General features: G+C 56.1%; 1 protein-coding gene across 7 annotated transcripts in view; it reads left to right on the top strand.

Annotated features, from left to right (window-relative positions):
• The window catches only part of DGKZ (diacylglycerol kinase zeta), a 42395-nt gene that overhangs the window by 2422 nt on the left and 12203 nt on the right, over positions 1-27770 (top strand). For 2 of the 7 annotated variants that reach the window (XM_030864573.2, XM_030864572.2), the window contains exon 1: positions 9611-9870. The exons of 2 other annotated variants lie outside the window; for them this stretch is intronic. In XM_030864573.2, the coding sequence (XP_030720433.1) occupies positions 9710-9870 (161 nt within the window). In that variant the 5' untranslated portion in view covers positions 9611-9709. Of the gene's footprint in view, positions 1-7411; positions 7603-9610; positions 9871-26732; positions 27740-27770 lie in introns of those variants that run through there. 3 more of the 7 variants (XM_060303269.1, XM_030864567.2, XM_030864571.2) reach the window with 2 other exon arrangements.

Below are 27770 nucleotides of genomic sequence, written 5' to 3'. Positions count from 1 at the left end.
TGTGAAAAGATCAGGAGGCCTCCGGGTCACCTGTGTGAGGGCTGCAGAAGAAGCACCAGGGCGGGTGCCAGCTGTCACCCCTGGACAGATCAAGTGAGGCACCTTGCGGTTAGGCCAGAAGCTCCATCTTAGGACCAGAGCAGGACAGAGCGTCAGGTCAAGAAGAGCACCCTGGGTAGAGGGGAGAGGAAGCCCTGGGAAAGAGACAGAGCCCTGGGCTGCCCAGGGGACCCCAGTGGAATGACTCAGCCCTCCCCTGTGGCTGCCATCCTAAACAGCCTTGTGACCAATGCTGCTCTTCCTCATACAGGCCGCTGGGGGCTGGCAAGAGCCAGGCCCACGGTGGCCCTTCCCACATCCTCTGCCTGCCACAGTTCCACGCAGCTCTGGCTTGCAACTAGACCTCCCACCCCGCTGTGAGGAGTTGCTAAGAAAAGCAGTTGAAAGCCATTCACAGACAGAAAAGGCTTTTAGACAGAAATGCGGGGGCCAAAAATCCGAGGGCGAGGGGTGGCAGCAGAAGCAGGATTGAGGCCTGGCTGCCTCTGACATAAGTGAGGATGGGGATTTTCAGCAGCACAGTAGGAGCTTTTAGGGACGTGGAGGTTTCTGGGAAATAGGTTCCCTTTACCCCCACAGCTCTGGTGTGGGCTGGAAGCAGCCCTGGCAGCTGTTTTAGGGGGATGGAGAGATGGCAGTTCTCTGCCAGTGGAAACTCTCGGGGAGAGGGAAGTGGGAGGACATCTTGTGTCTGCATCTGGGCCTGAGGAAAACTCCCAGACACTCAAGGAAGTCCTAAATGCTCAGGGTTGGGCTCAAGGGACCATTGGAGGGTGGCCTCCAGCCTGGGAGAAGCCAGGGGTACAAGGGACACTGGATTTGGTCTGAAAGGAGCAGTCAGAAGATGCAGAACTTGAACCTCTGGAGATAAGCCCAGTGGTTCCCAAATCAGATCAGCTGAGCATCTCTTTTAAAATCATTTCTAAAGCCCTTCCTGGAGATCCTGTTACAGAGAGTCTGGGATTGGGCCTGGGCATGCCAACTTTTAAAAACCTCCCCAGGTAATTTTGACAGTCAAGTAGGTTCAGAAACCACTGACTTCACCTGCGGAGAAGCTGGAGGAGAGAGAGCAAGGGTAAAGTGTGAGCTGGATCACTGGGGTGTGGCTGGTAGGGGGCTTCCCAGTCCTGGGTGCTTTTGTGGCCCTAGAAAGACCTTGAAGGAGGGTCAGCACCTCTGTCTGCAGCTCTGACCCTGGGCCAGACACTGTATGAGATGGAAGCATGAGATAACATTCTTCTCTCAACAAAAGTATGATTCCATCCAGGGCCAGACAGTAAATATTTCCAGCTTCGCAGGTCACATGGTCTCTGTCACTTTGCTCTGCCGTCACAGTGTGCAAAAGCCTCCACAGACAATATGGAAACCAATGAGCGTGACTGGACTCCAGTAAAACTTTATTTATAGACACTGAACTTTAAATTTCATATCATTTCTACTGTCACAAATATTCTTTTGCTCTTTTCCAACCATTTAAAATTGTAAAGACCATTCTTAGCTCACAGCCATGCAAAATCAGGCAGCAGACCAGATGTAGCCCTTGGCCATAGTTTGCCAACCCCCGATCCAGCAGATGGGACGGGACAAACACATGGGAAAGACAGCTGATGGTGGGCATTAGGAATTAACACGGGCATTGGGCAAAGTGGCACATGCATTGCACTGAGAGAGGCAGTGCAATGCACATGCATGCAGTCTTCAGGGTCAGAGAAACCTGGGTTCGAATTCCAGCTCTGCCCCTTGCTAGCTGGGTAAATCACTTTCACCTCTGACCCCATTTCCTCTATGGAAAATGGGAACAATAATACCTGTACAAGAGGGTGGCTGGCAAGATGAAAGAAGATAAGAGATGTAAAGTTCCTGACTTGTAGCGTGGGTGAGACACAAGTTAGATCTTCTGCCCTCTATAGCTGGACCTTCTTGTGGGTTGGGGCCGGGGAGAGGTTCAGGAAGGCCCCTGAACGAGGTTCACCCTGAGTGATGGATGGCTGATGAGACCTGGGAGTGGCAGAGTTTAACAAAGGGTAAGAGCAAGGGCTGAGCCTCTGTGCACGTCCCAGGCTGCAATCCTCCCCCTGCCCCCTCCACCCCCACGGAGGGGCTGCGGGGAAGCGACTGGGGGTGCCAGCTGGCAGGGGAGGGTGCCCCCTGCTGTGGGCATGGGACTGTGGGTACCAAGCTCCTCGAGGGAGGGGCACCTGATCCAACTCTCCCTGCTGCTATTTACCAGAAGCTAAAAATAACCAAAGAGTGACAGGGAGATGGGGCCGATTTGTAATTTAAATAGCAACGGGATAAAGCAAAGAGCTGCAAGAGATCACATTCTGTCCTGAATTTAAAATGCAAAAACCGGGGGCAGAGAGAGGAGCTGGAGCTGGAGGAGGGGGCCCGCTGCCAGAGGAAGCAGGAAGCCGGGGGTCTATCGTTCTCCTTCCTTTGGGAAGGGCGCAGGCCCAGGCCCGGCCCGGAACTCCTTCCTCCCCTCAGGGACCCAAGATTCTTTCTGACTCGTGAGTCAAAGGCCAGGAAGGCTGTGCCTAGAGGTGGGGCCAGGCTTACGTGAAGGCGGGCGTTGTAGGGTTGGGATTCCAGAAGGAGGGTCTTATCTGAGCCTATTTTAGCCCAGGACGCTTGAGACAGGCCCCCTCAGCATCTCATGCCCCGCACCTCCCGCACCAGGGGACATAAGTCCCTTGGGCCTTTTGGAGGGGAGCTGGGAGGACCAGTTCCAGCAGAGGCACTTGAACAGGTTCTTCTCTGCTGTGCTGCTAAAAAGACATCAGGAAGCCTGGGCTGGAGTCTCATCTTTGCTTCAGTTGGTGCCATTTCAGAGCAGGGCATACAGAGAAGCCCCCAAGGATCCAGGTCCCAAGGACAAGGGTTAGCACAGGCTAAGGAAGACCTGTCTTTTTTTTTTTTTTTTTTTGCGGTACGCGGGCCTCTCACTGTCGTGGCCTCTCCTGTCGCGGAGCACAGGCTCCGGACGCGCAGGCTCAGCGGCCACGGCTCACGGGCCCAGCCGCTCCGCGGCACGTGGGATCCTCCCGGACCGGGGCACGAACCCGCACCCCCCGCACCGGCAGGCGGACTCTCAACCACTGCGCCACCAGGGAAGCCCAAGACCTGTCTTTAAGGATGCACAAAGTGGGTAGGGAAGGCACCGAGAACACAGCTGGTTTCTGCTGGGCCCCACGGTGCTTAACCAGTGTTCTTGGCCTACAGGTGTTTGGGGAAGGAAGACTCATCTGGACTCACAGAATAGGGGGGGATTTGAGGATCACTCGGCAGCATCTTACAGATGAGGAACTGAGCCTCAGAGAAGTTAAGCAATTTGCTAAGACCGCAGTCAGTAACTGGTAGAGCCAGGATCCAGACTCAGTTCAGCTTCACTCCAAACCCGTTGTCAGGCTTTCAAGGGCCTGGACATTCATCCTTAAGGCTCTCTTCTTTTGGCTCTGTACTAAGTGCACATATCCCTGGGAGGGGTAATAGCAAAGGGGTGTGAGGGCTGGAAGGTGGTTCTGCAATCAGGGCTTGTGAGCCAACAGATGGGACGGGAGGCTTGAAGGACAGGAGACCTGCGGATCTTGCCCTGGGAGCTTGGTGCTGCAGTCCAGGCCCGAAGCAGCAGGAAGCTCCTCAGGGCAGATCTAGCTGATCTCGAGCAAGGGGACAGACACCCAAGTTCCTCTGCCCTCCAGCCTGGGGACCTGGAAGGTGCCACAGGCAGTTTCCAAGAGCGATCATGGTTTGAGGGACCACGCTTCACTGCAGAGCTGCCTGTGCTCTACCCACAGCTCTCTTGCCCCAGTGGGAAAGGGTCCCCAGCCCCTCCTCCAGATTTCCTCCCACACGTGACTTTAATGAGGCTACCCAGAAGGAGCCTAATCAAATTTCCATCTGTCACTAGCCAGCAGCACCTGCAACCCAGCTCAGGTACATCTGTCTCCTCTGTGGGGGTAGAGGCCCAGAACCTGGGCAGGGGCCAAGGTCAGCAGGTGCTTTTCGGCTCTAGGTTGCTCCCAAGGGCCCCCAGCAGGTACCTGGATCACAGGCTTAGTTGCTGGGAAGGAACATGGGCTCCCAAAGTCCCTCATGTCTCACCACAGCCACTCATGCGAACGGGAAGCCAGCCCCCCTCCCTCTGCTCTGCTTGCTGGACAGCTATATTCAGCTCATTTCGACTTTCATATGAAGTTACTAAGCACGTACTGTGCACCCGCACAGAGCTAGGAGCTACACTGGGTTCAAGACTCTTGTAAGGAGACAAGACTCATACGCATAAAAGGTCACATAATAGAGGAATATTTGGGGGGAACAAAGGGGAGTGTCAGAGACACATCAGTGGGATGGGAGTGCTGGCTCTGGAGCAGCATTCGACACTTAGTAGGTATTGATATTTATAAAATATTTGTCATATGAATGAATGAGTGAGTGAAAACCTGGAGATCAGGGAAGGAGATTCAAATGAAACTGTCAGAGCTAGACAAGATCTTAGAAATCATCTGATCCAACTCAGAGATGTTAAGTGATTTGCCCAGCATCACACAGCAAGGGCTGGGGTTTGAACCAACTCTTTCCACCTTCCCACTTTTGCTCTTTGGGCTGGGGTTTTGAAAGATGGAGATTTTGATTGGCCAATCTTTATGGGCAGACAGGGCAAGGAGAGCAGCATAAGCAGAATGAAATGGCAGGGGTGAGGGCAGCATGTTAAAAGAAGTGTGAAGAAAGAGGGAAGAAATGTTTATTGAGTACTTACTGTGAGGCAGGCACCAGCATGGTGTGAGCTGAGAGAAAATCTCTGCAGGGAAAGCTTGGACGAAGAGGCAAAAAAGAAAGGAACCAGAACACGAGGAGTCTTGAAGGTCAGGCCAAGGAGGTTGGCTTGGCTGGCTGTGAGAGCAGTGGCTGTCCAGATCGTGGGTTAAGTGTTTGGTGCCCTGGTACATTTCTTTTCCCCAGCTCCCACTTGCTCATCCAGGCCACAGAAAGTAGAACACCTCACCCTCTGGGGCCTCAAAAAAGCCCAGAATAATTTTCTTACCCAGATTCCTCTTCCTGTGTGTATCTGGGTGGATTCTGAGGGGTCCCCAGCTCCCCAGTGCTGGCACACGTTGTCCTAGGAACTGCCGAGGGCATCCTCCCCAGCCCTGTGCACCTGTCCCTTCCAGCCTTGTCCTCCCCACCCCACCTGCAAAGTACTGACAGCTTCAGTGAGTACAAGCCCAGGGGGACTGTGGTCCCACAGCTAGGACTGCTCTGCCTCTCAGAGCCTCCAGCCTGCCCAGCTTCCCCTCCAGGCGTCACATTTCCTGCTCCCTGCTACTCCAGGGCTGCCAGAAGCCTCAGACTGAAAACAAGCCCAGCCCCATTTCCTCTGTTTAACTGTTCAAGCTACTTGCAAAATCCCTAGGAGAGGAGGACAGGGCCCTGCAACAGCCTCCTTCTAGAATAGACCTTGGCCTGGCTGGCAGAGTCTCTGCTGGGCCACAGCACACAGGACCTGCCTTGAGGCAGGGTGATGGGCTGGAGGGAGAGCCACTGGGAAAGGGGCTGCCAAGCTTCAGCGGCATCACCTGGCTATGTCCCCAATCCTAGAGGGGCAATAGGATGTCTCGTTTACGGGCACAGACTCTGGGGTGAAATTCTTATTTCTACCATTTACAGGCTGGGTAACCTTGGACAAATGAGCTTAGCCACTCTGTGCCTCAGTTTCTCCATCTGTAAAAGGAGGAAAATAACAAGATCTATGTCATAGGATTGTCACAAGAATTCAAAGGTTTCTGGCACAGAAATGTCCAAGGAATATTAGCTATTTTTATTATTACCAAGTATTAATTAGTCATGACATAGCATGATTTATTAAGCAAATAGTTATTGAGAAATATTATGTTCCAGTCATAAGGGACACAAAGGTGATTACAGCACCAGATGGAGGTTTCTAAGGGCTGGGATGGCATCGTGTACATTCCTGTGTCTGCAGGTTCTGTAGCGTAAACGTTTATTGAACTGAACTGAATTGAACTGACACCCTTTCTGTCCTCGAGAAATTTACAATCTTTCTGGAGTAACAAACACATACAGAACTAAAGAACTAATTATAGAGCAGCATGACTAAAGAGTGCTTAAGGAAGGTATGATTTCCATCCCAGAACCAACCCTGATAATAAAGAGCGAGCGTACGCCTTACTATTTATTTACCAAATCCTCACGATGGCCTCAAAGTCCACCCAGTGTGGCCTTTTTGCTATTCTTTCGACACATCAAGTACATTCCTACTCAAAGGGCCTTTGCTCTTACTGTTCCTTCCACCTGGACTGCTGTTCTCCCAGACTGTCACATAATTTGCTCTCTCAATTCATTCGGGTCTGTTGTCACATGTCACCTCAGGAGGCCTTCCCCAGTCCCCCTAACCTAAGTAACATCGCTGTCATCATCCTCCTCCCCCTTCGCCTTGGCTTTATTTTTCTCTATAGCTCATCTCATCTCATTACCGGACATTATTTCATATATTATTTGTTTAGAATAGAATCTAAGCAACATAATGTTAGAGCGCTGGTTCCTTGCACACTGCTATCTAGTCTGATACAGTGCCTGATGCACAGATAGAAGGCACTCAATAAATATTTATTGAATGAATTCATTTGTAGACCCTTTCGCCTCTCATTTAATCCTCCTAAAACTCCACAAGCTCAGTTATTACTGTTGCCCCCTTCCATGTTACAGATGAGAAAACTGAGGCTCAGAAAGGCTCCCTGACACGCATATTCACCCGTTTATCTGTTTGTAGCCTACCTTACTCCGAAAAGGATTTCAGGTGACCTGGAGAGGTAAACCTCTCTGACCTGATCCAGGGTGCACAGCTGGTAAGTGGCAGAAACAGGACGTGCGCCCACATCTTCTAGCTCCATTCTGGTTACTCTCTCCACTCCGCCACTGTCCGTGTGTTAGACGGTGTGGTGCTCACAGAGCTGAGAGGAGAGAGAGCTGTGTGTGGGCTGGGCACGGTCCCAGTGCACCCAGAGGTTGTGAGGGAGCAGGAGACCTCAGCAGGACCAAGAGGTGAAGATCGGAGCAGTTAGGTGGAGAGGAAGGTCAGACTGGGGCCCAGGTTCAGATTCCAGCCTGGGCAGGCCTGCTGGCTGCCTGACAGCCTCTGACTTGGTGCTGTCTCCTGGCTGCTGGGCTGGGCTTGTCCTCACCTGCTTCTTGCCCTCCGGGGCAGCTCCTCTTCCCAGCCAGCCTCCTGCCCTGGCCAGCGGAAGGCGCCTACGAGGCCTATGGTCCTCGACGGGGCAGCCGGCCGGCCTCTCGCAGGGCCCCCTGGTCAGGAAGTGCCGAAAGAGGAAGAGAGTCGCCGGGCAGGATGAGCACACTGGGGGCCGGCCACAGTACCGGGGGAGGCTGCGATGAGGCTGCGGCTCTGGGCCCCGCGGAGGCTCTGGAGACAGAAGAAGGAGAGCGGCCCGGCGCACTGAGGCAGATGTGGCGCTACCGCTCCTGGGACGTGCCACAGATCCCAGCTGAGGCCCCCCAGTCACAGTAGGTACTTGGGTGGCCGGAGAATGAGCACAGGGACCTCTGGCCCTCAGTCCCTCCATGAGTCTTTTATCTGGGGTTGGGGGAGTGACAGAAGTGGGGTTACGCCCCTCCCTGTGTCCAGTGGCTCTGCAGAGGTGCAGAAAAGGGCAAAGGGGTTCTTGGCAGGGTGAGAAGGGCTCTGTTGTTTGAATTGCTGGGGCAATGTGGTGGGGCCTGAGCTTGCAGAAGGCTAGGAGTCGAGGGAGCTAACCGCGGGGGGGTCTGGGCAGAAAAGTCCCCACAGGAGTGTGGCATTGGGTGCCTTGTGCAGACTCAGTGGGGTCTTCAGTAGCCTCTGGTCTCCTCCCTCAGAGCTTGGTGTCAGAAGCATTGGGAAACTTTCCCAAAGGGACCCACGCACCCCAGGAGGACCGTGTCCGGCCCACTTGCAGATTTCACTACCACCCTGGCACCTGCAGCTGCTGGGAGGGCTGGTGCCCCATTCCCCTGGTCTCCAGGCCTAGAGGAAACTTGAAGGAAGCTGGGAGAAGGTTCTGAGCTTCTAGATGCTGGCTATTTTTTTAAAACGGCAGGCTTGCCCACATGTCACAGCTCCCAGCACTGGCTATGTGTGGCAGGCTGAGGCTGGAAAAGGGGCTGCCAGAACCCCAGAGAGGGTGAAAGTGAAGTGACACAGGATGTGGCTTTGCAGAGAGGAGTGCTAACAGAAACAGCAGGCAGCTGATATGGGCATCAGGGTGGCCAGGTTTGGAGGGAGAAGACCCATACTCTCCAGCTTCCTGGCCTCCTTTTGTCAGCCCTGCAGGGGCTATCAGAGGCTGCCCCCAAGCTGCTGATTCTCAAGCACGTGTACTGGCTGTGCCGCCACAGGCGACTGCTCTGGTTCCACTTGCCGTCCTCATCTCTTGAGGGGGACAACCTTTGCTTCCCATGGGGGTGTGTTTGTGTGTGGCTGCAAGGTATATTTCTGGGTGGGTGAGGTATATGTAAGAGGGATGTGGCAACATGTAACCGTTGTCCTGGGTTATATTTGGGTATAGGAGAAAGACGTATATGTTCACTGAGGGCATGGATGTTGGGGAATGAGAGTGTGGTCCTTGCTTTTGTGTATGTATTTATGAGTATGTAAGAGGTGTGCAGGTGATTCCTGTAGTGTAAGAGATTTACAGGTTCCGTTGGATATTGTGTTGGGAAAGTGCTACGTGTTAGGAGTGTGAAAGGATTAGAAACAGCTTTGGATTTAGAAAGATGAATTTGAATGAGAAACGTGTTGTTAGTGTGTGTGAGGGTCACTAAGTGACTTTGGTCCTGGTATACATTTCTGAGTGTGAGAGGCTGGTGTGGGAAGTGTTAGTTTGTGTAATGAGTGAGCATAATTGTGTGAGAAGCGTGTCTGTTCTGTGCGTATGGGGAGCACTGTGTGACTTTTGTTCCCGAGGGCGTGATTTGGGAGAGCAAAGAGGGTAGGAGTGGAGATTGTATGAGTGGCTGTGACGGGCACAGGGTGTGCGAGAGAGGTGTCTATTCCTTGTAGATGTGGGAGGGGAGGTGGTGATAGCCACCCTCGCGAGTGTTCACTTGTGAGTATGTAGGTTGTTTGGTGCGGGGAGACGGGGCTAAGAGGGAGAAAAAAAGGTTGCGTGTGCCTGGGTGCGCGCGGGTCGGCTGTGTCCGGCTGGAGATTCTATTCTGATCCCGGAGGCGGACCAGCTGGGGTTGTGGGCGGCGCTCGGTTGCCCCGCCCCCTCTCGACCCCCCGCCCCCTCTGGCGGCCCAGGCGGGTTGCAGCTCGGTCGGCGGCCGGCAGAGGGCGCGGCGGGCCGGTGCCACCGCGTAGCCGAGGGGGCGTGCTCGGCGGCGGGCAGGCAGCGGCCCGGCCAGCTATGCGGGGTCCTGCGGCCGCAGCTGGCGGCATTTCCTGGAGCGGCGACTGCGGCTGCTTCCCCAGCACCTGGGCGTGGAGCGCGGGGGCGCGCGGCGCGGGCCGGGCGGAGCGAGCGCGCGCCGTGGCCGCGGCGGGCGGCGAGGAGCCGGCTTGCTAAGCCCCGGCCGCCGGCCCGGCATGGGCGTCTTCCGCGGGCCCGCCGCCGGCCGGGGCTAGGGCCGGATGGAGCCGCGGGACGGCAGCCCCGAGGCCCGGAGCAGCGACTCCGAGTCGGCCTCCGCCTCGTCCAGCGGCTGCGAGCGCGACGCCGGTCCCGAGCCGGACAAGGCGCCCCGGCGTCTCAGCAAGCGGCGTTTCCCAGGACTGCGTCTCTTCGGGCACAGGTGAGCGCGGCGGCGGCGGCGGGAGGCATCCCTCGGCCACCTGGTACTGACACCGAGCGGGGTGTTCCCGGGCACCTGCGATCCGGGTTGTCTTGGCGTTGGCTCTGCGTGGGGGTCATCCCCCAGCATCCGGGCACTGGCACCGAGTGGGGGTCATTCCCTGGCACCGGCAGCTTAGCGCGCCTTCTCTGTGGTACCGAGGCAGGGGCGGCTTCCAACTCTCCAGCAGGGAGACAGAATTACCTAAACCCCTAGCACCAGCAAGTAGGTCCCCCATGACTGGTCACGATCCCCTTCTTGGCACTGATGGAACAGGGCCCCCTCTGAGCCTCCTGGCCCCAGGGAGGTGGGCGGTCACGTCGCCACTCTGGTCCTCGGTGTGGCCGGGTTGCCTACCACCACTGCGTGACATCCGCAGAACATGGCCTCGTTGATACTACTGTTAACGACCCATGCCTGTCCCGGAGCACTGGTCACAGACCTAATCGCTCAGCATTTTCAGCTTCTCCTTGGAGTTGGGGGTTCCTGGCCACCTGTTTTACAATGCTCTTAATTAGCAGGGAGACCTCAACCTCTGCTCTGCTAGGCAGTAGGCATATCTCCCCCTACCCGCGTCTAGCCCTGCTGGGAAAGGGATCGGGTGCTGACTCTTCAAGCTCTATCTTGGCCTCTCCCCCAGCACGCCAAATGTCACCATATTGTGCCTGTGACGGGGCTTTGACCAGGACTCTGGTGAGGAACTGTGGGGAGGGTGTGGAAAGATTGAGTGTAGGCAACCCGTGGCATGTGTGCTGGTGTTGGCTGGGAGCCGCTTCCTGCCAGTGCAGCTCTGGTGGAAGGTGAGGGGAGATGGAGCCCCATGAGGACTCCACCTGGCTCCCTGGACTTCTCCCTGACTTACCCTGTCCTTCTACAGTGGCCACGGAGCTTGCAGCCTGTCAGCTCAGGACCCCAGAGCCAACTCAGACTGGACTCTGACCGCTTGGAGTCTGCCCAGGGCCTCCCTCTCACTTTTCTTCAGTTGTCCAGGCTTCATGGCAATTGGCCCCCCGAGCTTTGCCCTGTCCTTTCCCAGGGTTGACCTCACCCACCAATAACAGGGGTCGTTTTTTTCTGTACAAGTTGGCATCCCTGTAATGCTGACCTGTGCCCCCTGCCTGCCCTACCCTAAGCAGGGCCCTGCTCTTTGTGCCTGCACTGTGTTGCCACGCACAAAGATCTGGATCCTCACACTGGCAGATGGAGCTCTGTAGGCCCTTGTGAAACTAGGCAGGCTTCAATGCCACATAAAACGGGGCAGGGAACAAAGCTTCTCGTACCTCTGTTTTGTCACCCACAGCCCTGCCTGCCGGAGCAGTTTACACCCAGCTCTGCAGGATGTAGCCTCCAGTGTTCACAGGCTTGTGAGGGGGAGGGAGGGGCTCCGCCAGAGGCTTCCTGTCCCTGCCCACAGGGTACCAAGTGTCGGGCTCTTCTGACCTCTGGCTGTTGCCCCTTGTGAAGGGCACAGGTTTGTGTGTGTAGCAGTGAACCTCAGACACATTCAGGAGGAAGGATAAGAAGTAAGAGAACAGCAAGTACCTTTACATAATTCTCTAAAATAATCAGGACAGATGTTATTTCTCCATTTTTATAGACGAGAAGAACACAGGCTCAAAGAGATGAGTAGTTTGCCCAGAGTCACGTAGCAGGTAAGAGGCAGAGATAGAGTTTGAACTCTAGTCTGATTCCAAAACCCACATCCTTTTCTCTATACCAGGTTCCCAAACAGAACATCACAGTGACCTCGGGTGCTTTAGGAACTACAGATTCCTAGATCTTACCCTTGGCATGTCTGACTCATCAGGTCTGGAGATGGGGCTGGGCTTTTTTTTTTTTTTTTAATTTATTTTTGGCTGCGTTGGGTCTTCGTTGCTGCACACAGGCTTTCTCTAGTTGCAGCGAGCCGGAGCTCTTCTTTGCAGTGCGCGGGCTTCTCATTGCGGTGGCTTCTCTTGTTGAGGAGCACGGGCTCTAGGCACGCGGGCTTCAGTAGTTGTGGCTCGCCGGCTCTAGAGCTCAGGCTCAGTAGTTGTGGCGCACGGGCTTAGTTGCTCCACAGCATGTGGGATCTTCCCTGACCAGGGCTCCAACCCATGTCCCCTGCATTGGCAGGCAGATTCTTAACCGCTGCGCCACCTAGGAAGCCCCTTTTATTTTTTTAAATTATTTTATTTGTTTATTTTATTTTTGGCTGCGTTGGGTCTTCGTTGCTGTGCATGGGCTTTCTCTAGTTACGCCGAGCGGGGGCTCCTCTTCGTTGCAGTGCACAGGCTTCTCATTGCGGTGGCTTTTCTTGTGGCAGAGCATAGGCTCTAGGTGCGCAGGCCTCAGTAGCTTTGGCTCTCAGGCTCAGTAGTTGTGGCCCGCGGGCTCTAGAGCACAGGCTCAGTAGTTGTGGCGCACGGGCTTAGTTGCTCCGCGGCATGTGGGATCTTCCCGGACCAGGGCTCAAACCCATGTTCCCTGCACTGGCAAGCAGATTCTTAACCACTGCGCCACCAGGGAAGTCCCAGGGCTGGGCATTTTATAAAGCTTCCCAAGTGTTTCTAAGGTGCTACCAAGTTTGAGAACCACAGTATTACATTCACTCTGGGGATGGTAAGTGATCTGACAGGATGCCTTAATGAGAAGAAAATCAAACAGCACCTCCGGGAGTGTGTAAGGAGTCTCCCCTGCATAGTTGCATTGTGCTGGGGCATTGGGGCACACAGAAATGAATGTATTTGGAAAACCCAGTAGAGTCAGGGAGAGGGCAGTGGACTAAAGACTTCCCCCTGACAAGCCTGGGCGTTTGGAGAATCAGATGTCCACGGGGCTGATCTGCCTCCCCTTGCTTTGACTGGAGGCTGGGGGGACAGATATTTGGAATAGTGCACCGCCTTGGCACCATCCCTTTAATGCTGTTTACTTGGTCCTGCCACCTTTGCGAGTTGCCAGTCTCAAAACTCCCCAGTGCCCCAGCTGAACCTAGCCCTCCGTCTTTCCCCAGGCTCCAAGCTCATTCTCAGTCCGGCTCTTGCTGCTCACTGGGCATCCACCCTCTGAATTTACCCCTTCCTGCTCCCCTCCCCCACCCAGCCATACACACTTCAGGCCTTGGGGCTGAGGGACCTGCAAGGCAAACAGACAGTAGCTGGAAGGGAGGATAACAAATAGATTGGTCATGGCTGCGGAAGCTGTATTGAGACTTCTGCATTCAGATCTTGGCTCAGTGGTAGAGTTCTAGAATCGACTAGCACTCTCTGCTGTGGGCTTGGGAGGTGTAGTGATGGTACATGGGCCGCATGTTTGCCATTCCTGGTCTGGTCTGGTAGAACGGTCTGTGAATGGCAGCCTCTTTGGCATCTTCCTTAAAGAGGCTTTTTCTTAAAGCCCACTGCAGCCTCCCACATCTGGTTCACCCTCTGGACTCTGGGGAGCAGTTTGCCGTCTCCCCTTTTTTATTTAGCCCAGTAAGGCACACGGCTGAGCCATGCTCCTCCCCAGCTCCATTCCACCTCGCCTGTCCTTGCTGGGGAAACGTCAGCCGCTCCCACATGAGGAGGTGTAGGTTCTGCCCTCCCCAGGGCATCTGGGTTTCCTCTGTCCTTACCGTTCAGATTCTATTGGCCTTGAGGGGTGGTCAGTCAGAAGTGGGAGGGAAGTTGACTCTGCCTCCTCCTGCTCTTCCAGGGCCCACCTGGAGAGGACCCCCTCACCCTCTGGCCCTGTCCATCACGCAGCTTGTGGATTAACTGGCTTTGCACCCCAGCGGCATCAGAAATTACCAGCACTTCACACATCTAGACAGAAGGCACCTCAGCCTGCAGAGCCCCTGGGAGCCTAAGCGTTGGCTCTGCCACCCCTGCCCTTCATTAGTGCTTAAAGTCATTCATTCCTAGAGGGCAGAAAACGCACCTGTGGGACAAGTTTGAGACAGTAGGTCCCATTTAGAGGTGATGCCACGCGGGGCCAGGTGTCCTGAAGTCCAGGATGGCAGAGCGTCCCCGCCGGGCAGCCTGAGCAGAAGCAGTGCCGGTTTGGGTTGATTTTGCAATGATCCGGAAGGGACGTGTTGAGGGATGCCCCACGTTCGGAGGCAAGAATCTGGGCTGTGGTGCCGGGATGTCTGGGGGCAAAAGGTGCCTCTTTGAGTGGTTTGTCTTGCTCAGGCTAATTCTGGGAGCTGCCCAGGTGGCCAAGGGAGGCAGGTGTAAGCCAGAGTCCCTGGGTTCCCGCAGGTTTGGGAAGAAAAAGGGGCCTCGGTGACTGAGACGTGCATCGGCTCACCTCGCTCTGCCTGTTCCCCACGCGACATGGTGTGCCAGCGTGGAGCCGGCCAGGCCGGGACCTGGGTTGGGAGCCCGCGGTCTTCCCTCTGCTGCCACACACCCGCCAGCGGCTCTGGCTTACAGGCCAGGGGAGGGGGCGGGCAGCTCGTCATTTTTTCTCCGTGCTGTCCTCCGAAAAGGTCAAGTCTCAGGATGTGGAGCCGCCCGGGACTCTCACTTGGCAAAAGAGAGCACGAGAGTGGGTGTCCTCCCAGGCAAGGATGGAGGAAGGACTGAGTGACCCTGGGAGAGGGAGAAACAGGCCTGCCTCTGCCGCTTCCTAGAGCCCTCTCCAGAATTCACCAGTCGCCCCCCGAGCAGAGGGGGAGCCGAGTGGGCATGCTGGCCCCGAGGCTTGGCCTGTGCTGGTCCCTAGGAGAAGCAGAGGTTGGATCCCTGTCCCCAGACAAAGGCGAGAGAGTTTCCAGGTCCAGGAGCTGACTGGAAACTTGACCTGCAGTGTCGCTAGAGCGACACAAGGGGGCGACAGCTGCCACAGTGGGGCCGTGAGAGGGGAGAGTCCCTTTGCTGCCGTCCGTCCACTTGTACCACAGGCCTGCTGTGAGTGGACCCGCACAGACCCCCGCTGCTGAGCTACCTGATACTCTGGGTGCGGCAGAAGGCAGGCTGGGCGTGAGCTTCCGCATCACCTGGCCCGACCCCTCCCCCTCTCTGAAGATTGAGGTCCAGTGCATTGACCTGGACTGGGCTGAGGTCTCACAGCTAACTAGGGGTTATCTGGGACTTCAGTGCCAGTCCCCTAACTTCAGCAGCGTGTCAGTTTGTACCACATCACAGGATCCCAAAGGCTTCCCTGCTTTCGGAGAAATCCTCATCCGGCACCTTCCGACCTGCCCTCCGCCTCCCCTCCCCGCTGCCACCACCTGAGTAATTCTCTAGGTCGGCATGGGGGGCGGGGCAGCGTGGGCGGGAGGGGGCAAGCCCTGCCCCTGCATCCAGGCTCACCGTCTCCCCTCACTCCTGGGCGAGATTAGCAGGGTGCACCTCTGGGTGATGCTAGGCACTCGTTTCTTGCCCCCCTGAACTGCTTCCCCTGTGCTTCACGTGTGGGAGCCCCTGATGCCCTTAGGATATCATCCTCACATGGGGCTGCTGTGTGGCTTCTCAGCACCGGGCCTGCCGGGCACTCCAGTCACAGGTGGGAGTCTTGGAAGGCAGTTTCAGGTGGAAGAGGGCAGGCCAGAGCAGTGACCAGGTGCCCTTGAGGAGCTATCATTCTGCCGTCTCTCCTCATCTGCCCCCTTCCTCAGCTGAGACGCCAGAGGCATGGTTAGGTGGTGCAGAGCAGGTTTGATGAGACCGAGGGCTCTGTGGCCCAGGTAGAGGAGGGAGAGGCCGAGGAGGTGAGCACTCCCACCTGCCGCCCCTCTTACACTCATCTGGATGCAGGGGATGTGCCAGCTCATCTCTCTCTGGCCATTAACGGTGGCCAGAAGCTTGTCAATCCATCAATTTCATGTAATCCTCTGAACAATCTTGTAGTTGATTTTATTCCCATTTTACAGATGAGACACCAAGGCTCAGCGAGGTCAGGGGCCTGGCCCAGGATCATGCAGCTTACGCTGGAGCCCAAACCCAAGTATCTTTTCATAACGCCAGGCTGCCCTACTTACTATCACTCCTTTCTTCTATTCTTCTATTTTCCCATCACCAAACTGGTAGAGCCTAAGAAGGGGTTTAAGTGCTTGAACCCCTTGAAATTGAGAGATCTTTATCTTGTGTGGGAGTAGAGTGAGGCCCTTGAAATGATCTGTGCCCCAACCCCAAGGGAGAACTGCCACCAGGATCCTAGCCCCAGGGGGAGCAAGGCTGAGCGGGGTGGGGTGGGGAGACCCTTGGGTAGGGAGACTCGGGTTGTAAGGAGGATGTCATGTGGCTCCCTGGCTGGATCTGGAGTGGAGGAGCAAGTCTGGGACCTTTCATCTTGCTTTCAAAGTGCAGGGAGCAGACGACTCAAGGGACGTGTTCACAGGAGCTCCAGATATCACCGTGGAGTCAGTGGGGGGCCTGTGGCCTGGGGGGAGGTGTTAAGGAGGAGAACACAGTGCACGGGGCGCACGGGGCCTCACGGTGAGAGGTCTGAAGAGAGAGGGAGGGCCCCCGAGCTCTCTCCCTCCACTGTAGAGACCTCCTCGCCGCTTGCACCTGGCCTAGCGCCAGTTCAGAGCTCCCACATAGAGGCCTCTCCCCTGCCAGGGCTGAACCAAAATAGCTGTCTAGGAGCCTGGGCCGCGCCGCCCACGCCGCAGCATCTCGCGGGTTAACAGCTTGCCTGTCTCTCCGCCCCCCTTCCCCAGCTAGCTGACATTTTACTGGGGCGGGGGTGGTTGTGAAAGGGGGCCCCAGCCCACGCAGACACCCCACTGACGCAACCTGTCAGCCACTCGCCCTCCTCTGAAAGGCATCCTTTCGGGTGAGACCTTCCTTCCGGCTCCACAGATATGGGGTTCCTACCAGGAGACAGTGTAAGGAATACTTGGGGCTCCAAGGGGTAAGGGGGAATGCTGCTCCTGGCAGATGCCACTGCTGAAATCCACCCATGGAAGACCCAGGGCCACCCCCCGGAAGCTGTTCTCCCTCTGGGGGCCTTTTTTTTTTTAATACTTAAAAATCTTTTGAAAAGCATTAAGTATTTGCCCTGAGGCAAGTATACAGAATAACGTTAACACCTACCACTTAGCTTGGTCAGATCTTACCATTATGTCATATTTGCCTTAGACAGAGATGGAAGCCTCCTTGTCTCCCTCCCCAGGAGAAACGACAGTCCTGATTTGGGTGTTTACATTCTCGTGCCTGTTTTAAGATTTTTTTTTCCTGTGTATGTATGCATCCACAGTAACACATAGTACTGTTTTGTATGGCTTTGCCCTTGAGTTAAATGGTGTATTGTACGTATTCTGAATTTAGGTTTTTCCCTCCATGTTGTTTCAGAGATTTAACTGTCTTGAAACACGAGCAGTAGTGTGAAGCCATTTTAACTGCCATACACCATTCCTTTTTGTAACTGTTGACGGACATTTAGGTTGTTGGTAGTTTTTTTGCCATTGCAAGTAATCCTTCAGAGACTGCGCTGGGACACGGCTCCTCGTGGGTTCTGTCCACCAGTGCTTGGTTACAGAGCAGTGTATCTTCAGCTTAGATAGTTGTAGCCAAGTTGTGCACTAAAGTGGTTGTCCTAATTTTTAGGCCTCTGGAGTTATTTTTCTGTCTTTAAAGTTTTGGTAAACTGAGGAATGGGTTACCATGAACACTTTCTCTTTCAAGCCCGCAATACCCCATGAGGAAGACAAGGTGGTATTATCCCCATTAATCCGATGAGGAAATTGAGGCCCAGCCAGGGTAAGAGACTCAGCTTGAGGTTGCGTATCCGGTCAGAGGCAGGACACCTCTGGACCTTTGAGTCCAAATCCTCGGAAAGCACCTTTGACCCCTGTGACCTCTCAGGAAGATTGGAGGCACATTTTCTGTCTTCGAGGCAGGAAAAAAAAAAAAAAAAAAACCCTGTGTGGAGTGCATGAAGCCTGGGAGGCCGAGTGGGGCCCTGGGGGCTGACAGCTGATTCTAAGAAGATCTTCTAGTAGATGGAGGAGGGAGCAACTTGGTCAGAAGAGTCAGAGGGGGAGTTAAATTTTGAATGAGGGATAAGGGGGAATGCTGCTCCTGGCAGATGGGGAATGGGAGCCTGCTGCAGACACAGGAGAAGGCAGCAAGAGGGACCAGTCACAAGAGAAGAGGGACGTGGGGGCCAGCAGGGGCTTCGTAACGCTCCCAGCAAGGTGTTGCGAGACTCAGAGGGAGACATATCGGCATTCCCATCAGGGATGGATTTCACTATGTGCCTCTGAGACACAGGAGCTCAGCCCACACGAGCAACTTGTCCACCCAAGGCTGGCAGGAAGGCCTCCAGAACTGGCCAGCCACTGGGTCACTGCGCTGGCCCACAGCCCTTTGCTCTCAGCGTGATCCTTGAGGCTGAGCCTGGACCATTCACCTTTCCCTCCATTCACTCTTCAAACCACATCCAGCACTTCTAGACCCTGGGGATGCAATTATGAGTAACACATGATCCCAGGGGCGCACGGTCTGGTGGGGGATACCAAGCTGCAAACCAGCACTGATGGCCCAGAACAACCAAGAGAGGGCCTGAGCGTGGGAGCAGCTAGTGCCCGGGAGAGGAGGCTGGGGAGAACTTTCCGGCAGAGCCGATATCTGAGCCAGCTCTGAAAATATGAGAGGAAAAAGATGAAGGAGCAGAAGAAGAGAATGGTGTTCCAGGCAGAGAGACGGTCAGGTGCCACGCACACAGGCAGGAAGAGACCCCTGTGCGTTGCTTGACAGACGCATCTAGAGGTAGAGTGAGGGATTGAGAGCACAGACCCGGAGCAGACTCCTAGGTTGGAATCCCAGCTCTGCCACTTACTAGCTGCGTGATCACAGGCAAGTTGTTTAATCTCTCTGTGCCTCGGTTTTCTGATGTATAAATTGGGGATAATACTACTATTACATTTTATGAATAAAAAAAGTTAGTATTTGTAAAACACTTAGGACGGTGTCTGGCACAGAGTGAGTTATGTATTTGTCAAGTAAAATGTAAAAAGTATGAAAGCGAGATGGGAGAGGAGGCCGAGAAGCCTGTTGACTGCCAGGCCCAGGTCTCTGCATTCTGTTCCCTGACAGTAGAGAGCCATTGAAGGATACGTGGACACTTTAGGATGAATTCTGGTGGCAGTAGGAGGATGGTTCGGAGGGGAGGCTCTAAAGGCATGAGCCATCATTAATTCCACAGACATTTCTCCAAGGCCTACCAGGAGCCAGACCCTGAGACAGGGACTCAGGATACAAGGAGAGAGAGACTGGGGATGTTTCAGCAAGGAGCTCAGAGCTGGGGTCCTGGCCTGCCCCCCACCCCACGGCATCTGAGGCAACCGCTCCTCTCCCCTCCTTGCCCACATCTTCACCTGTGACTTCATGTCACCAAACCCTGTTGCCGGGTTTCATAAGGAAAGCCTTGGAGAACGTGGAGTGGGCAGTGGCACCAGCCCGGAAAGGAGCCTCAGCTGTCACTCTCTGGGTCCTCTGGAGAGGAGGCTGCTGCCATCCCCCTGTGCCCAGCAAAGAGAAGTAGCCTGGGCCTTGTGGTCAGCCCTTGGGTGGGGTACCCGAGGTGGAGGAAGCCCTTCTTCTCCCCTTACGGCTCTGGTCCCTCCCCGACGGAATTCCCTGTTCCTTCCTCCTCAGCCCATCAGCAGTAAACACTGGACTCACTGCCAGGCAACGTGCTGAGCTGCCCAGATGCACTAGATCTGGCCCCTGGCCCCCCAGGAACTTGTCTGGTGGGTGGGAGGAACGAGGCATATGGATTGGAGAGAATCAGGACTTCCAGGGGTCCCATGGCAGAGGAGCCAGATGGGTGGTGTGGAGTCATCAGTGGGAGTGAGGTACTCTTGGCTGGGGCAGCTGTGAGCAGGTGGGATTTTGATACGAGGTGAGGAAGGAGGCCGGTATTCCAGGCAGAAGGTATGCCATGTGCAAGGACACAGCAGTGAGCTTGGGCTCAGCCAGATTAGGGGGCAGAGAATAAGTTGCCTTGGTTAGCACCAAGGGTTGTATCAAGGCATAGGAAGTTGAGTTAGTGCCACATTGCAGAAGCCACGTTTGCTAGGCTAGAGGATTTAGAATTTATTCTGAATCAGTGGTTCCCAAAGTATGGTCCTGGGGTTGCCCTTGACCCTTTCAGGGGATGGTTGAGGTCAAAACTGTTTTCGTAATAATACTTTCAGAGCTGCCCTAGTTTGTGTCCTTCTAACTGTGTTGATATTTGTACTCATTGTATAAAAGCAACTGTGGGTAAAACTACTGGAGCCTCGGCACCGACAAAGGCAGTGGCCCCAACATAGACTTGTAGCCATTGTATTCTTCACACTCACAACAAGAAAAATGCAGTAAATATATTAATCTTCTAAAGCCTAAATCCTTGAGTACACTTTTTTAAAAGTTCTGTGTGAAGAAATGTGAAATATACATACAGTACTTTTGCTGCAAACCGAACTATGATGGCTGTCTTGAAAAAGCACTTTTGTGACTGAGTTGCGAGCCCTACTCGTCACTTTTTTCTTTTTTTTAAGGAACACCATTTAAACTTGAAAGAACACCTGACGACAGACAGAACTCCTCAGATTTGGATATTTAGCAGACGTTTTCTCAAAAATGAATGAAGTGAGCTTGTCACTTCAAAAACAGTATCAGTATTTGTTGCTATTGATAAAATGTGTTGCTATTGATAAAATTTGAGTGAAAATTACAATTTTGGAAACTTTGTTCCAGTGTGTGGAGATCTGCCTAACTCAGTAAACCAGTATTTTCCAATGACCTATGCTTGATGTTTCAAAATTCAGAATGCAAGACAGACCAGTGAAAAGTTCAGATTCCACGTGGCCACTAACCTTTAAGAAACTACCACTTGTCATATTTGGGTGTAGTAGCAGAGAAGAACACCCAGAATTGCGTGAAAAGGCTATTAAAATGCTCCTTCCTTCTCTAACTGCCAGTGGGACGCAGAATTTTCTTCATGTACTTCAACCGAAACAACATATCACAACAGATTGACTGCAGAGGCAGATGTTAAAATCTAGCTGTCTTCTATTAAGCGAGACATGAGAAATTTGCAAAAATTAAAACATGCCACCCTTCTCACTACTTTTCTGTTTTAGAAGATACAGTTTATTTTTCATAAAAGTATGTTATTTATATTAACAGTTACTGGGTTTATTGTTTTTCAACAAATGAATAAATAGTATTTTAAATATTTCTCAGCTTTAGTTTCTAATATGGTCAGTCTTAATAGCTATAACCCCCATAAACAAAACCGTTTGGGGAGCTTCAATAATTTTTAAGAGTGTAAGGGGGTCCTGGGACCAGGATGTTTGAGAGCTGCCACTCTAGATCCTAGGGGCTAGGAGTGTTAACGGAGGGGTGGCGTTCTAGGCAGGATGGGTGTGACATGGGCTGGCTGGCTTCTGGATCTGACAGGCCCCCTTGGCAGGGCTGGGAAACCCAGGATCAGGAGGCTCCGCTCAGCCACTTGTGAGCTGTGGGCAGTCACGGGCCTCCGTGAGCCTCAGCTGCCCTGGGGGTTCAGCTGGGAGCAAAATGCCCCTTGCACAGGGGAGTTACAAGCCTCCTGTCCGGCAGTGCTTGTGGAAAAGTGCTCAGTAAGTCGTGAAACACGCCACAGATGCTTATTTTTGCGGTTATTTTGTCTGAAGCCGGTGCTTAGCTGTCTCAGCTGCTTTCCTCAGATCCCGGAATACCTGTCCAGTGGGTGCGAGAGGGTGTAGGGTGACCTGCCTCTTCTCCCCCCAACCCTCCCGGAGCTGAGGCAGGGGCTGAGCTGTACCGGGGGCCGCGTGGAGGGGAGGCTACTGAGCTGTTGCTCAGCCGGCCTCTGGGGACTTTGGGAAGAGAAGCCAGGAGGCGAGGCTCGTGCGCGAGTGTGTGCCCGCCCACTGCCTCCTGCTTGCACTGCTGGGAGAGGAAGTGCAGTCACTTACCGATCGGGTTATTTTCATAACGGCCGTCTCAGGCGTGGGGGAGGAGGGTGGCGAGGGGGAGGGGCAGGGGAGCAGCCACAGCAGCTCACTCCCCAAACTAGGACTTGCTCAGCCGGAGGCCGGCCCGGAGCTGGAGCGGGAGCCGGGGCTCGCCTGCCCCCCCCCCCCAGGACCCCAGCCCGCTGGCCCACCTCCTGCCTGCCGCCCTGCCTTCCAGATCAGGTCAAAGGGGCTTGCCTCAACCCTTCCTTGCCTTCTGCTTCCTCCCTCCTGGATCTGTCTGGGTGGGCCTGGGGAGGGGTGGATCAGGGCGGGCCCGGGCACCACCATCCCCAGTCGAGGCTCCTGAAGCTGATGGAAAGGGACCGGCAAAGCGTAGGCCAACCGAGCTCCTGTCTGAGCTCCTGTCCCCGAGCCAGGGCAGGACCCTGTTGAGGTAAACATGACTGGCCTGGTCGCCTCCTTTGCCATGCAGCCCTGGCCCACCTCTCCCCGCCGTGCATTCTGGTTTGGTTTGGTTTGGTTTGGGCAGGATCCTTTTAGTGAACAGAGACCTAGGAACCCTGCCTCACCAGCCCCAGGCAGGCCCCCTTTCCAACCGTCCCCGTCTCCTCCCCTCCGACCTCAGCCTCAGGGCCGTGGGAGCAAAGCAGCCAGAGGTGGCTTCTGAGCAGCAAGACCCTGGGGAAGCAGCTCCAGGCCCCGACGCTGGGGCTGCTGGAAATGGGGCCACACGGCACCCTTCCCAGCCTGCACCGGGAAGAGGGGCGTGAGGGGCCCGTCCGCAGCGTGGAACGGGCACTCTGACTGAATCCCACAGGGCGGCCTGTGTGAGCACCTCTGGAAGCAGAGGGGTCCCCGGGGGCCAGGCCTGGTGCCAGGGGCAGAGGGCGTTCATCACAGCAGGAGCAGACACCCAGGCGGCTCTGGCTGCCAGGCTCTGTTCCTCAGGGGGTGGGGGTGGCCATCCTGGGAGCTCCAGCTTCCCCTTCCGGGTTCCCACCCCCACCGTGGGCAGAGACAGACCCCAGGAGGTGACACTATCCACACGCCCTGGTGTCTGCTATAGGCGTAGGCCCTGCCCTGCCCCTCCTCTCTGCCAGCCGCAGTCAGGTACTTTCTACTGTTATCTCATCCGAACCTCCCTTATGTCAAACCTCCTAAACTAGGTCGTTTCATCCCCATTTTTCAGATAAGAAAATTGAGACTCAGAAAGGTTAGTTGGTCAGCCCAGGAAAGCAATGGCAGATATAGGATGCCAAGGCTCATGGGCTTTTCCACTTGAAGCTAACATAGAGTGTGGGACAGTCTGGCTGGGAGGCCAAGAGTCCTGTGCTTCCTAGCCAGTCGCCGATGAAGCTGAGGCACTCGTGTCCGCTCACCCCCGGCAGCTGCCTTAGCTTGGCCACCTGCAGCCCCACTCGGTGCTGTTCACCGGGGTGCATGGCCAGCCACCACTGTGCGTGTCTCCCTGTAGCATCCTTTGTCCTCCCCAGGCTCCCAGCAGCCAGTTGACGGGGCCCGTGAGTCCTTTCCCACTCTGTTCCCTTCGGGTGTGACAGGATTACCCCAGGTCCCCCACTGGGAGGCTGAGGGGCAGCCATTCGTGCTCTGCTGTTGGTGTTAGAGCCCTGTGGGGCGTCCTCCGGTGACCTTTACACGTACCATGTGGTATGTGGAAGGTGACAGAGCGTGAGGTGACAAGAAGCTGCCACTCGGAGCTGTGCTGTGGGGAGAAGCTCCACGCCCAAGCAGGGGAAAGGCTGGGACAGGCCTGAGACCAGGCTGGGCTTCTGAGCAGACCCAGGAAAAAGCCTCAGCAGAGATAGGAAGTCAGGAGTCAGGCCACTGCTGACCAGAGGACAGAGGTTTCTATGGAGACGGGAGGAACAGGAAGCATGGGGCCTGGGGGGAGCGCAGAGGAGTGGGTGCCTTAGAGGAGAGCTTGTCATAAGGCGTCAGGTCAGCCAGCTGACTGCCTCCTTGGACCAACAAGGAGACTGAGGCCCGTGAGGGAGGGGCTTTGCACGTGGCCACACAAGGCCAGGCTGGCCTAGCCTGCCCCACCCCGCTCGCAATGACTGCACCGTCAGGCCCCTGAGGAGACCCCGGGGCAGTGTGTGGGCTCGAACGCGGTAGGGGAGCACCTGTAAGTCGCCCCCGTGTCATGAGGCGGATGTGCGGGCAACCTCGTCCTGCCGGCGCCTCTTGTCGTGGGTCTGGGGCAGTAGGCAGGGTCCAGCCCTCACTGCCACCCAGAGAGCAGCTGCCGCACCGCACCCCACCCCCAGTGACTGTGGCCTTTTGTTTTCTGGGTGACACTCGCATCAGGCGGTGTGCTCGGCTGACTAATCTCCTCCGGGCTGGGCAGCTGTCACAGGGCGGCCTGACCAGGCGGGCAGGGAAAGCTGACACCCTGGGGCAGTGCTGGCAAGCCAGTGCCCTGGGGCAGTGGGCAGCTGGGCCTTTAGGCTCCTCTTCCTGGGTGCAGAGCAGACCCTGCGTCAGGCAGCCCTGGGTTCAGGTCCCAGTCCTGCCGCTGACCAGCCGAGGGATCTTGGAGCACGTTACTGCACCCCTTCAAGCCTGTTTCCTCATCTCTGTAATGGAGCCATCGATCCTGCCTCAGGAGGTGGTGGTAGTGAGGACCAAACGAGGTGATAAACGAACGCACTTCGCCCAGGGCCCATCGCATAGTAGGTGATGGGTAAATGGGACCGCTACTGTCCTTGTTATGGCTCCCTTCCCTCCCCCGCATCCCACCTTAGTCCCAGCTCGTGGCCCAGCAGGGAAGTCCCTGCTCTCTGCCACGTCTCTGGGGCGCGGGCTTTGGGGTTCAGGTAGAGGCAGGTTCCAGCAGCGGCTCCACACAGACTAGTTGTGCACTTTGGGCAAGTTACCTCCGCAGTCTCCCATGAGGAACGGGGCATGATACAGTATCTATTCTTTAGGGTGATGTGTTTGTTTATTTAAATTTTATTTATTTATTTATTTTTGGCTGCGTCGGGTCTTCGTTGCCCGGCTTTCTCTAGTTGCAGCGAGCAGGGGCTGCTCTTCACTGCGGTGCGCGGGCTTCTCATTGCGGTGGCTTCTCTTGTTGCGGAGCACGGGCTCTAGGCGCGCAGGTTTCAGTAGTTGTGGCTTGCGGGCTACAGAGCTCAGGCTCAGTAGCTGTGGCGCATGGGCTTAGTTGCTCCGTGGCATGTGGGATCTTCCCGGACCGGGGCTCGACCCCGTGTCCCCTGCATTGGCAGGCGGTTTTTTGTTTTTTGCTTCCTCTAGTTCCGGCAAGCAGGGGCCACTCTTCATCGCGGTGTGCGAGCCTCTCACTGTCGCGGCCTCTCTTGTTGCAGAGCACAGGCTCCAGATGCGCAGGCTCAGTACTTGTGGTTCATGGGCCTAGTTGCTCCGCGGCATGTGGGATCCTCCCAGACCAGGGCTCAAACCCGTGTCCCCTGCATAGGCAGGTGGATTCTTAACCACTACGCCACCAGGGATGTCCCTAGGGTGCTGTGGTTTATAAAATGGTACACATGTTTGCAGAGGGCTTAGAACCGTGCCTGTTACAGGTGGGTGCTCAGTAAACGTAAGCCATGATGGCATTGACTTTAGGAGGAAGCCAAGAGCTCTCCTGCCTTTCTCCCTGTCACCTGCAGAGGCTGGCAGACTGTAAGAGGCAGAGACCCGGAGCTGGGCAGACCCGAGCACTGCTTCCCCAGGCATGGGTGCCTCCGTGTCAGTACCTCCACAGCCATCCAGGGCCCTGCCTGACACTGCCTGCCCGGACCCACAGGGCAGTAGCAAATCAAGGGTGGGGGTGTTGGATGGGAGGAGTAGGCGCTGGACATGCAGCCCAGCCCCGATTCCTCAGACGCATCATCTTCCACCTTTTGTCCAGGGCTCCCACTCTCTCTCAGAGGCCCTCAGCTAGCAGAAGTATCTCTCCTGTCAGCCCCAGGCAGGTGTCCCATGGCCGTGACTCAGACCTCCCTGTGGCTGCCAGGGCCCAGGAGAGTACTTGATGGCAGGACACAGGTGTCCCTGGGAATTCTGGAGGCGTTGCCCCCCTGAAGCATACCAGGCTTCCTGTCCCTCCCGCACTGTTAGGGGGAGGTGAGGGCGCAGGTCCTCCCAGCCGCCTGTGCGGAAGGGGCGGCAGGGGGTAGGTGAGCTGGCAGAGGAAGCGGAGCCTGTGTTCAGACCAGGTCAAGGGAGGATGGGTGAGCAAGGGTGGTCGCCAAGGCTCCTGCAGGAGGAGCTCTGGGTAGCTTAGTGTCTGGAATTCTCAGCATTTGGGCTTCGAGCATTGGCCCCCAGGTCAAGGTGCAGTTCATGGGCTTCCTCAGCAGCAGAGCTGGAAGGGTTTTCTGACATCATCCAGCATTTTCACACATGGAATGTCCTTACTGTGCCTCTTCAGAAAGGTAAGACCAGAAAAGTTCTTACTGTCGGCCCCTCAGAGCAAGAGCACACACACACCCAGAGGCAGAGGCACTGTCTCGGCTCTCGTGGCTTCCCACACAAAGTCCCCCTGGTGGCTTCTCTCCCTGTGCAGCTGCCTCTCCAGTTTTCGGGGGGCCTTCAATCCCCAAGGCAGACGTCAGATCCTCTCCATTTCTAGTGCCACTGTCAGCCTGACTGCAAGTCAGGGGGTCGTATCAGGACTGAATTTCTCTTCAGGGAGCCTCGTTTTCTTACCATGGCTTGGTTGGTGCCATGTTCCGGGAGGGGACACCTAAGCCTAACGTGCCCTGTGTTGGTGGCAGAACAAAGGCCTAAGGAGAGGAAAAGCCTTGCCCTCAGCCCCTCAGCCTGTCTAGGTCAGCTCCAGGCTTCCACCTTCCTTTTTCTTTTCTTTTCCATCAGCTTCAGGCAAGGGACTTGAAGCCCTTTGGGCTAGAGCTTGGTGGATCATGGTGCCTGGACAGGGGATCCCAGATGGGGAGCTGGCAGCCCCTCCTACCCAGCACTCCTGGGGCCGCACAGGGAACAGTGATGAGTGCAGGCTCCCTGCTGGATCCTCTGGCACCCCCAGGCACCCCGTTTATGGAGCTCAGAGGCCACAGACGCCCCCCCAATGCCTCCCAAGTGTCCCTTCTCTGCTCAAAGGGCAGCGGCTGTGACGGGGCTCCCGGGCACAGGGTACGCCGTGGCCTGGCCCAGCTCCTCATGCCCCCGGTCTCCACCCGACAGCCACCCGCCTGCCCCTGCCATGGAGACCTTCTTTAGGAGACACTTCCAGCGGAAGGCGCCAGGCCCTGGAGAGGGGCAGAGGCGGCCCGGCGGCGTGGGGCTGCCCACAGGCAAGGCCCGGCGCCGCTCGCCTGCAGGGCAGGCCTCCTCCTCGCTGGTCCAGCGGCGCCGCTCCAGCGCACAGCTCCAGGGCTGCCTCCTGGGCTGTGGGGTGGGGGCCCCGCGCTCCAGCCGCCGGCGCTCCAGCACCGCGCCCCCCGCCTGCAACCCCCGCTTCACCGTGGATGAGGTGCCTGCCCTGCAGCCTGCCACTGTTGGGGCCCTGCGTCTGGGCGCACCCCTGCTCTTGGCCGGGCTCTTGGGCATGGATGAGGAGGAGGGGGTCCAGGAGGAGGATGTGACAGTTGCGTCGTTGGCGGCCACCCAGCCAGGCACCAAGAGACCGGGGCCATCCCCGCATCGGGGAGCCCTGCCCGTGCTGCCCATTCCCCGCTGGCGCCGGCGCCGGGCCTCCTCCCACCTGCTGCCCGCTGACGTGGTGAAAGACCGCGCCCTCTGGGGCCTGCACGGTTACTACCGGCCCCTCAGCCCGCAGCGGCCCTCAGGCCAGCACCTCAGCCTGGGGGGCCGAAGAGCCTCGGGCACTGCAGCTGGCCCCAGGATGCCTGCCTGCGTGCGCCCGCTGTCCCGCAGACGCCAGGTAGCCCTGCGGCGCAAGTCAGCCGGACCCCAGACCTGGAGTGCCCTGCTTGCGTAGGTATAGCTGCAGCCAGCAGGGCAAGTG

This window comes from Globicephala melas, chromosome 8 (assembly GCF_963455315.2).
Source record: "Globicephala melas chromosome 8, mGloMel1.2, whole genome shotgun sequence".
Classification (NCBI taxonomy): domain Eukaryota; kingdom Metazoa; phylum Chordata; class Mammalia; order Artiodactyla; family Delphinidae; genus Globicephala; species Globicephala melas.
The sequence above is the reverse complement of the archived record's forward strand: the minus strand, read 5'-3'. Positions and strand labels throughout refer to the sequence as shown.